The following is an 11,332-nucleotide window of genomic DNA, read 5'->3' as shown; positions in this document are numbered from 1 at the left end:
TACAAAGCTACGAACAGTTTTGCTGCGGATGGGTGCAGGACCTGCACATTATGACTGTATCAAACGGCCACTCCATCGTTCTTGCAAAGGTAGACTATGTGTGTTTACTATTTTCATTGCTATGAACCTGAATGCACCCCAAGTCTTGGATGACAAATAAACAGAGCAGAGTAGACTCGTTACAGCTGGTAGTTTCTTCAATTTATTCAAAGTGAGTAACGCACCGCTTTTTGACCATCAGTAACAGTAACGGCATTGTAACGGCGGAAAAAATAATTAGTTAGATTACCCCGTTACTGAAAAAAAAATAACGCCGTTATGTAATCGTTATTCCCAACACTGCAGGTAAGTAACAGATGGTGTTGATTACACAAATTAGAGAAGCATCGTATGATTTTTCAAAGGGTTCCAATATTTTTTGTCTGGCCCGTTTTTGGAGTTTTGTGTAAAATTTAAGGGTGTAACGGTACATGTATTTGTATTGAACTGTTTCGGTACGTGGTTCTCTGTTAGGAACAGAGGCGTACCGAACGAGTTTCTGACGTAATGTAACCCTTTTCGAGGCTGTGAGTCGATCGGGTTAGTTTCTTTGTGTAGATTATATTTACTTTGTCTTCTCTACTATAATGTGGACCAACGGTATAACCCATAAAGGTCAACGGCGCGACAACGTGGCCGCCGCGAGAACGCAGTGAAACGCGGGCGTTAAAGTCAATCAGCCAATGCACACCCGTTGCAGTGCGGCCACGTGTTAGACGCGTCCCAGAAGCGGCTCAACACGACGCACGCAAAAAGAACGGCAGAGTTTATTATTTGACACGAGACGCGACCTTCCTGTGTCAATACTACTACCGGTAGCTAGGATCGGGCAGACCGGAAGTCACTCGTGTAAAAATACGGTTTAATCTAATATGCAATCGTAACCCACTTTTTGAGACCATCAAATCTCTTGAGTGGTAGATCGGGGCACAGTTGATTTGTCTTTGTTGATTTACTACTGACTGCTATAATAATAACCAACATGGACCCGTGTTCAATACAAAACCCTCCCACCACAAAAAAACAAGTAGGAACTAATATTCACATAGGAACTAAAGTTATACAACATAAAATATACAATATAAATGAATACTGCATAACATTTTAAAAATATAAACACATAATAAAATGATAATAACATATTGTACATCACTACAGTTCGACAAAACAAACAATACCTTTTTATCTTGAAACTGCACCAGACTGCATGTTAAGAAAATGGTTTGACTGTGAAGACAGGACCACTTTCATAAACACACACATGACATATGACGTGTCAAAGCGTGAAATGGACGCATTTTGTTTACCTACAAGTCACATTTTGTGTACAATGTGGAAAGTACACGCGCAAAAAAAAAAAATCTGAATTAACACAAAATAAAAAGCCCTGCAGTCTGAATTTAGCTTAATATGCCAACTTTTTGCAAGAGAGTCTGGCTGCAGCCCGCCTCTCTCAGTACCCTGCGCCGCTCGTCTCAGTACCCATCCCGCAGACAGGAAGTGACGCAATATCGCAGCTCTCAGACCGGAAATGACAACATGAAACAGCGCTCGAGCTCCGAGCTTCTGGTTTTATCGTAATAGTTAGCGTCCATTCGAACGTAAATACTAGTTTACTTTCCTTTTCGCACGTCTTTTATGTTCGGTTTCAGCATCACTCATTATTATTTAAATAATAATTTATTTCCATGCTCCTTAAATTGATTTGGTGAAATCGGGAGATTAACTCTTTAAGCGCGGTCAGTTTGTTAAAGCCTGCTGATTTTACCAAAATGAAAAACACGGTTACAGTACATCAAAATTAAAATACACACTACTGCAATAAAGGTTTAATTGGTGACTGAGAGATCGCATGTGACCTATCACAGTGTGTACTTTAGTTTGTCAATTGTAAAATATACTCCAATTGAGAATTATTAGAAATTGCTGTCATCCTTACATTTTTATGAACGGACACATTAATATAGCTTCATTACAATTTAATGTATCAAAAACGTAATATTCTCTCAATGTTGCAACCAAACCAATTTTGTCTTTCATTTTGCTACTTAAATTCATTCATGTGGGTGAAGATCCTAATTAACTAATTCAGAAACTATATTAAACTTTCTGCTCCAGGAAAGGCACCTTTATTTCAAACAGAAATGACAAAATAGTTGTCATGTGTTAGTTGTTCTTTTCTTTTATCCCAGACAATAGTTGTAGGTTGTTTTAATTACCTGACATTTTTCGGCAAGCCTTCATCACAGGTAATTAAAACTACCTACAACTAACATCTGGGATAAAAGAAAAAAAACAACTAATTTATAAGTGTAGAAAAATGAACTCAATACAACCAGTTCTAATATGGTAAACTTTATTTTTATTATTTTTTTATTATTATTGAGAGAATACCAGATATTTTCTTTGGTCAACAATCTCCTCAAAAAAGGTAAATCCATCTTCCAGATGGTTGAAACAGAACTTGAATGGCTCCAAGACATTGTAGTTCGTGCTCATCCTCTTCCATCTGCAGGATGCTTGGGAACTCCTACTGCATTGATCCCCCCCCCCCCCCCCGCCCTGTCCGAGGCTTTTGTGCTGTCTTGCACAATCCTTTTACCAAAACTGTTCATTGGAAAAGAGAAAGAAAACAGCTATTTGAATATTACATAATAAAAATGATGCTTTGTTAATTTTATACTTGATTTTTCTTTTCAGGCATTGCATTAAACTAGATATATAAACAATCTTACCATTTTTTCCCGCCATATCTTTTTGGAGTGGGCCACCACTAACTTGAAGGAGCTGTGGTTGCACCTCTTCCTAAAAAAAAATCAGTGAATAAAGGGGGACATGTTCAAAAGTGCGTCAGAGTAATGGACACTAAAAAGTCTTTAAAAGCTGACCTCAGCAATTATATTCAAATTTCACTTCTGTAGCTGATAGACTGGTGGCACTTCACCCTGCAGTAATGCTTTTGCCTTATCTGTCCAATGGGCAAACTCTTTCCTGTGGCTCACCTAAGTTGAAAAAATACAAAAATAAGTATTCCACATTTTCCAACAAAGAATTAAGGTGCTGTGCACCTACTTTCCTATGAATGCCATATCAACAGTTTCAAAGACTTACCATGCACCCAAGTTTGAAATTGTCCACTAGCAATATACACCACCACTTCCTCAGAGTTGGCATATCAGTCTAACAAAAATTAAAAACAAGTGTAAATAAAGAATAACGACAAGGATATTTTGTAGCCCAATTTGAATGATTCGGTGAACTTCATTTTACAATGGTTAAACTCAAAGAGAGCATCCAGAACAGTGCAAAGAGCATACTACAAATGGATAAATGAATACAAATATAACAGAGGACAAAATTGGACAGTTAAACTCACCTACCAACATGAAGATGCCACCCCTATGGCTGTCCCGAAAAACCCTAACGTAAGAATTTAACCGAGTCACTTCCTTCAAGTTTTGAATCAATGAATACACACTTTTACAAATACCTCTATTTCACTTCCAATCCTCTCTTTCCATGTCCCCCTGTTGATTGACTGTCAACGTTTTCTGCAATTGAAAATATAGGTTTATATTAAATACAGTAGTTAAACAATTACAAACGTGTTTCCATGCATAAGAACACCAACCAGTCAGGTTTAAATGATTCATGCAAACAAAACAAGGGCGTAGGTTTGCATAGGGACGGTAGGGACATAACACGACCAACTTTTCAGGATGCTAAAGTTGTCCCCACCAACTTTTGAGCAACCTTATTTGCATTATATTCGTCCCTACCAATGTTGAGACCGGGCCAATGCCCTTGAAACAAAACATTCGCAATTTTAGAGTGGCATTTTAGAATTTTGCTTCAAATGATTGGATGAATCATCTGGAGTGCAATTCTGCTTTAATTGAAGGGGCAAAATAAAAGGATCGACTGGAACATACCTTCAAAACCAAACAAGGCTATTCTGGATCATCATGGAAACGCCATGCCAATATGAATGGTTACTGAATTTCATTAGAGATAACAATAGTTCTCTGATCTCAAGATTGGATCTGTTTTTCTTCCCACAAATAATTGGAATTTGGATCATTTAATTTGTTATGATTTGACTGTTCTTTGAAAATGAACCAATGCTCCAAGTTGTAGTTGTTACTAATCAGCCTTACAGGCAGATGCATGTGTGGGTCACATCCTGTAGGCTTTCACCATGTTGCAACAACATAGGGGTCAGCCACAAATATGGTCCTTCCCTGAAAAATACATAATCTATACACACGGACATATGTTATATAAATACAAACGTACGCAGACACCTACATGAGCCCATACAAGCATTCTGTAGGCTACATAGTTAAAATAATACCCTACACACGCCAAAAAAATACTTTTTTATACCTTTGAATGAGCTACTTGTTAGACAAGTTATAAATATGCATTTCATATCTGCAAAAAAACAAAAACAAAAAGTTACATTTTACTTAATTGTACAAGTGACATTATGTTCTTTAGAGAAACTAAATCCTCAAAATTCACAGTTGATTCCATTTCATTGTTCAGGCCAACGTTCCAAAAGTCAGCACGTGTCAATCAAACTTTCTTTTTTTAGACAATCAACACCATTTCTGGCCTCTTTATATTCAAGATTTGCATAAGCTAATGAGAATGTTGATTGGTTAAATAAACAAAGAGTAAATAATCAATTATGTCCAATTGTTAACTAATATAAGGAATAATAAGCCTATCCAGATTTCCACTGAGCACAACATTTGTCTCAGACATAAAACATACCAGCCGTTCCTGGGCAGGATGAGTTTGAACCGTCCATGAAGCTCGGCATGGTCTTATATTGTCACCATTGGTCCTGTCTGCACAGTGGGTTTTACAGTGTTCGATGTCTATCAAAAAAAAAGTATTCAGCACAGTCCAAAATCTAAAGTACATTAATATTTATGCTACTTACTTCCATTTGGATCTGTGTGACATCCCTGTATCTGCATGGGAAGACTACCATTTGGGGGTCGTGATTTAGTTTCTTCCCAATGGGGTGGTGATCTTGCAGCTAGTAAAAAAAAAATAATAATAATGAAAAAATATATAGCTAAGCAGAGTAACAATATCAAGAAAAAATTACAACCTTGTCCTATTTGGATCATGTGACAACATTCAAACTACAAAGGACCAGACAAAACAAATGAAGGCAAAACAACAATACCATACAACAACAAAAACAGCGAGCTGCGAATTGCAGGCATGTACATAATGAAAAATAAGAGTGCAATATAATGAAAACTACACAAAGAAGACTGTTCATTGTGAAAAAAAAATGTAAAAAGCATTAGCAGCATTAGCGAATTCGCTGCTGAATTCATCAGTACGTATTAAACAATATAAGTAGAGCAAAGTCACATGCAGTTAGTAAAGGAAGACATTATTTAAATTACATAAAGAATACTAGATATAAGTACGGTCTTTTCAACTCAGAATAAACACTTCATATTTTCACCGCAAGTCTTGTTTAACTATTTAACATTTTTAAACATGCATACGCTTTTAAAAACTTTTTTTCAGTGCGGCCACTTACCGTGTTTTTTTCGCGAGAGGTGAAATAACGTAACTTGTTTTCGTCGCAAGGGTTGACGACATTTCCGGTCTGAGGGGACTGAGAGCTGCGGTGTTGCGTCATTTCCTGTCTGCGGGATGGGTACTGAGAAGAGCGGCGCAGGGTACTGAGAGAGGCGGGCTGCAGCCAGACTCCTCTCACTTTTTGGGGCCTTTGTTAAATTGACACATATTGTCAACAAAGCTTGATAATAATTTTGTGGATTCAGCATGAAAAATGAATACATTAATTTCAATTATTAATTTCCCAAAGGAGAAACTTTGCAGTTATGAAGCTTGGGGTTAGAATCCTGACTTGGGCATTCCTATGTGGACATTGCATCTTCTCTAGGTAGCCTACATCAGCATCCTCATACATTTCATTCTGTTAGGTTCATTGAAGATTCCAAATTGTCCTTAGGATGAATAGTTTGAATGTTTGTCTATATGTTCTCTGTGATTGGCTTTCGACCAGTCTTTGGGGAGGATCCTCACCCAAGGTCAACTGTGATAAATACCAGCTCACCCATATTACATGAATGGATAGAAATTTTGACTGAAAGTGGAGGTTTGGCCAGTGTCACAACACAGATTGTGGTGGAACTTCAAGTGACCACTGTGTATTTACTTGTGGTGAATCACATGCTGTGTGCAGTATTTTCCCGGGGACTTTAAATTGGAGGCGTTTCCTGAAATGATTGACGCCCGTAGGCATTTTGCCGAGTAAATCCGCTGTTGAACCCCCGCCGTGCAAGCTGGCGGGGGTCACGTCACGTCTGAATCGTCAATCGGAGGTGTCAACAAACCACCCGCCACCCTGGTGCGCAGCAGCAGGCCTCACAATGTTCTGTAATTAACCTCACCTGAACTTTAATGGCCCACCTCCGGGACTGCCGGCCCAGGCTGCGTTAAAATTACTGTCACAGTCTCAGCACTGAAAGGGAGCGTCGGCTCAGTGGGAGGGTTACTCACTTGACAAGTGAGAGTTGTGCAACACACAGTACCAATAACATAATTCCTGACATTTAGACAGTGAAATAATGTGGTTAGGACAATTGTGGAAAGAAAACATATTTTTTAAATATATATATATATATTTTAATTGTTTTTTTATATATTAATTAATTAATTAATTATATATGGTGGAAAACACTCAGGTGACTTGAAGTTCCGCTCTGAGACCCCCAATTTGGCCAACTTTCAAAACTGTCCGATATGCATGTGTGATACCTCATTGGAAAGCTTAAAATCTCAAATTTCTGGGGGAAGAACAATTTTGAACAGGAGGGCATTTAAAAAAAAAAAAAAAACAGCAAAACCCTATCTGGAGGTGAGAGCACACAAGAGCAGAATTAAAGACGCCATGACTTTAACAAGATATTATCGGTTTTGATCCAAAATCTCAATGTAGCGTGTATCACCGAGTGTCAAGACACAGCTGTGAATGGCCACAGCTGGATTTTTGGGGGGATTTTATGGGTGAAACATGGTAATATAACAGGGGTCGCGATGCGGAAATCGCAGACATCGAGGAGTGGTCGAGATGTTCTTTTTTCATATATTTACCCTTTTAAATGTTGTTTTTTCAATTTTTTTTTGTATGGCTCTATTATCATCTAAAATATGGGAGAAAATGCGATAGTAACAAAAAAAATACAATTAAGAGATAGTTATGAGGTAGATATCCGTGAATTTTTTACAGACACCATTTTTTCATTGTGACGTAATTTCTTTAAAAGTTTAAAATATGCGAGGGAATAATTTTTTGGAAGTTGTTTTTTTTTTCTTTATATATTGGACATCAATTAATGATTCTCGACATCAATTAATGATTCTAAGCTAAAAATGGCAGACATTTTGAATATTAAATATAATTACCTACGTTTTATGGCTGCGTTGAAACAAAAGCGGTTGCGCGACGTCTGTAAACGGGGGGTTTTGTGGGTAAAACAGACAAATTAAACATAGTTTGGGGGCTTAATGTGCCATGAATCTGCTATAGCAGCATATAGACATATTTCAAACACAACAGTTTTTTTGGCTTAAAATATAGCAGTTTATTTTAAAGAGGGTTGCAAGAGCAGAAACTGCTTTTTCAGTCTAGTCTGTGTTTTCCGCCATATACATTATATACAATTTATATATATATTAATATTCTACATATTATATTATATAATGATATATAACATGTAATATTATATATTTTTAATTTATATTTTATTATATTTATTTTTTTCTTTTTGGTGCAATGGATATACGTATTGCTTCGCTAGTGACCATTGTTTTGAACATAAAACAATTGTCCGGGATCAAATAAAAATTCAACTAATAAATCAAACAGCATATCCAAACAAAATTGGGACCATTGAAAATTGCATTTTATATTGGATTGTCGAACGTAATCCCTACGCGAATGTTTACTGATTTCTTTGCAAGTGCATCCCAAACTACTCCAGGTTTTCTTTCACCGATTTTATTTTTTTATTTATTTTTATTTTTTGCGAAACCTATTTCTGGAAAAACTTTTAAAATCAGCTCTTTCTATATAACGCTCTAAATTGCCATAAAATCATGCTATAGGCCTAATTTTCCCTAAGAGGAAAGTAAATAATTCAATCATCAAGTAAATCAAAAGCAAATCATTTTAAAAGAAAACTGATTAATGTAACAAAGCCAGAAAAGAAAAAAAACAATAGAAAGAACAAAACATGAACAAAGTAAATCCCGTGATATATGCTGTACTGAGCACTTACTTCAATGAGGTATTGTGCAAATACCCTTAAACCGGTGGCCGATCCAGGTCCTTCATTGAGGGGAAGCTCAATTTTGGCCTACATCAGAAAATGTGTCCGTTTATTTATATGTACATTTTATTCGCCGTTCCTTTTCAAGGAAAAATCATCCATGACCCTTTTGTACCAACATGACATCATTTTTTAACAAATAAAGTGTCGCTAGGTTAATTAGTTAACTTTCCGATTCAACTCAAAGCAACAGAATGAAAATTGAAAAATGCTCCTGCAGATGTTTACGCCACAAGATCGCTGATTCGCTCATTTCGCTGTCAATCAAAAAGGGAATCAGCCTCAGGCAGATCATCCAATCATCATGCAAGGAAGCTGGGCATCCTGGCCAGCCCATCACCATAGACCCCCAGAGACGCTGAGCGTCCGATGAGAGGGACAAGCCCAGCGTTTATCCAAAGACTCGTCTCGTTTAGCTGCAGTGGAACAACATGCTCTCAGCTCTGTAGACGCTCAGCATCCACACTGTTTAAAGCATTGTGAAGTTGCGTGAATAAATGAAAAGAAAGCCGTGTCGTAATCAGTGATATGAAGCTGATTCTGCACAAAAGTTGAGCGCGTTGTAGTGCATGTTTAGTCAATGTTATGTACACAAACAGTATACATTTGTATTTATTGACATTTTAGGGGAAGCTGAGCTGAGCTAGGTATTGTTCAGACTGGCAGCCAAAATCAGATCCAAATTGAAACCAGATGGCTCTTTTTAGTCTGAACAGCCACAAAGAACAGAAATTTGATTTTTGCGAGATGGATTGAAAGCACATATGGGTTGGAGTTTCATATCCAATATGGCTTAGATGGGTTTTGACTGTCCGTGAAGTCACTATATGCTGCCTGACACCTTTGTTACCATAGCAACTAGGGTTGTTCCGATCATGTTTTTTTGCTCCCGATCGTTTTAGTTCGAGTATCTGCCGATCCCGATATTTCCCGATCCGATTGTTTTTTTTTTTTTTATGCTCCCGATTCAATTCCAATCATTCCCGATAGTTTTTCCCGATCATATACATTTTGGCAATGCATTAAGAAAAAAATGAATAAATCTCGGACGAATATATACATTCAACATACAGTACATAAGTACTGTATTTGTTTATTATGACAATCTTCAAGATGGCATTTAGATGATTAACATTCTTTCTGTGAGAGGGATCCACGGATAGAAAGACTTGTGACTTTATATATTGTGACTAAATATTGCCATCTGGTGTATTTGTTGAGCTTTCAGTAAATGATACTGTAGCCATGCCCAAATGCATGATGGGAAGTGGAACCATGACTGTGCGTAGTGCTACCAATTGATATATCTTCTCTGCGTTGGGAAATAACATAAGGTGTTAAGAAAAAGATCAATTGCTACCTTGCTTCCCCACATTGCTTCCCATGACATTTCTAATCGTAGGGAGAGGAATTGTAAGGCTTTAGCCTATTAAGAAAAAAGGCTCCAAAGGCTGCTAAAATGCACTCTACTCATTTTACGCTGCCTTTTATCTCTCTAAATGGGTAAAACGGCGCCATTACAGATTGAGCGCGACAATGCCTGAGTGGGTTGTGCAACGCATGCATTAATTGCGTTAAATATTTAACGTGATACATTTTTTAAAAATTAATTACCGCCGTTTTCGGTACCTTAAGCCTAAATAAACTAGAGACTCTGAGTGTAATTTAGAAAACGATTTAATTGAAAAATATATATATATTAAAAAAGGCATGGCCAATATTTTTTTGCCGATTCCGATACTTTGAAAATGACGTGATCGGATGCCAATCGATCGGGACATCTCTAATAGCAACCTGTCAGGTCTGTCAATAATGTAGGCTGGTGTGAACAGGCTCACATCCGATTTGGACACTTGCTAAAAGTAGTGTGAAGTCAGCCTTGAAAATCAGATTTGAGGAGGAATTGGCAGCTTCTCGCTCTCCTGTTTCTGCCTTCCCCTCTCTTATTTGCCCAGGTATCCTCCTTGGGCTCTGGTGCGGGTCTCTGGCTGGGTGCTGGTGGGTCATCGGGGTATCGCCCACTCGGGGAAGGCGACCCTGTCCTGCCCCGGGTCTAGTAGATCGTGGGAATCCCGCGGTGTGCTGTGACTGTTGGAGGGTTGCGGCAGTGGCTGGTGGGCCGGCTGGGTGGGCGGTAGTTGGGGCTGGCGTGGTTGGCGGTGGCATGTCCCCTCATCCCTTCCCTGAAGGCCGGTTAATGGGGGCGCAGATGGTCTTGGGGGGATGATGGTGGCCCCCTTGCTAGAGTTGCGGAAGGAGGGACGGGCTACGCTAGCTCACCCCCCCTGATTGGCTGCAGGGGACAAGGCCCTGGGGCGGCCCCCACACAGCATTTCTACTTATCTGCAGGACTATCGCACGTCTGATGGGATTAATGTGTGACTGGGTACGATTACACACACTCAAATAGAGAAACTATCTGTGCCAGGATTAGCAATCAGGCCGCATAGAATAGGATGTCAACATGTCCACACTTACAAATAATTCACACAATTCTGGGTTCAACACCTCACATTGCCAATTTGTGTACTCTTCACCCCACCTAACCACTTCTCTTCCTGACCCCCACGCCCCCCCCTTTTTTTTCTCCTTGGTGATCAGGCCCCCCACAGGGTGTAAACAGGAAATATAATTAGCTAACGATAGTGCTACAGTATTCATAGTTAGTGTAGGTGTTGAATGTATTTCTTGTTGTTTGTTCTCTTCTGTCATTCTCTCCTTTTCTATCTTCCATTCTGTCCCCCATAACCTCTATCTGCTCGCTGCTTTCTCCTAATGAACGAAACACAATGTATATTCATTACAATGGGAGTATATCATACTCCCACGTGATACGTTAAAGGGCAGATGAAGATTTGAGGAGGAATCACATTGGAATCAGATATGCCTGCCGTCTGAAC

At 38.6% G+C, this 11,332-nt stretch overlaps 1 protein-coding gene and 1 long non-coding RNA gene across 3 annotated transcripts; both read right to left on the bottom strand.

The window, feature by feature from the left end:
- Window positions 1-2,593: 2,593 nt before the first annotated feature.
- LOC130922509 (uncharacterized) lies at window positions 2,594-3,436 on the bottom strand. Of its 2 annotated transcripts, none has more exons than XR_009064515.1 (5): window positions 3,416-3,436; window positions 3,151-3,219; window positions 2,928-3,041; window positions 2,775-2,844; window positions 2,594-2,646 (listed from the first exon to the last, which is right to left on the bottom strand). It is a non-coding gene; the product is annotated as an uncharacterized LOC130922509 (long non-coding RNA). The 2 variants fall into 2 exon arrangements; XR_009064516.1 differs by having other exon boundaries at window positions 3,420-3,436.
- On the bottom strand, window positions 3,434-10,598 carry LOC130912099 (uncharacterized). The gene is made up of 8 exons (XM_057829918.1): window positions 10,271-10,598; window positions 8,773-8,848; window positions 5,612-5,801; window positions 5,165-5,198; window positions 4,991-5,089; window positions 4,819-4,925; window positions 3,530-3,590; window positions 3,434-3,459 (listed from the first exon to the last, which is right to left on the bottom strand). The coding sequence occupies exons 1-7, from the start codon at window positions 10,596-10,598 to the stop codon at window positions 3,537-3,539; spliced, it is 888 nt and encodes a 295-aa protein (XP_057685901.1). The 3' UTR covers window positions 3,434-3,459; window positions 3,530-3,536.
- Between the last annotated feature and the right edge of the window lie 734 nt (window positions 10,599-11,332).

This window comes from Corythoichthys intestinalis, chromosome 1 (genome assembly GCF_030265065.1).
Source record: "Corythoichthys intestinalis isolate RoL2023-P3 chromosome 1, ASM3026506v1, whole genome shotgun sequence".
In the NCBI taxonomy this organism is placed as follows: Eukaryota; Metazoa; Chordata; class Actinopteri; order Syngnathiformes; family Syngnathidae; genus Corythoichthys; species Corythoichthys intestinalis.
This window is presented reverse-complemented; position numbering and strand designations above follow the sequence as displayed.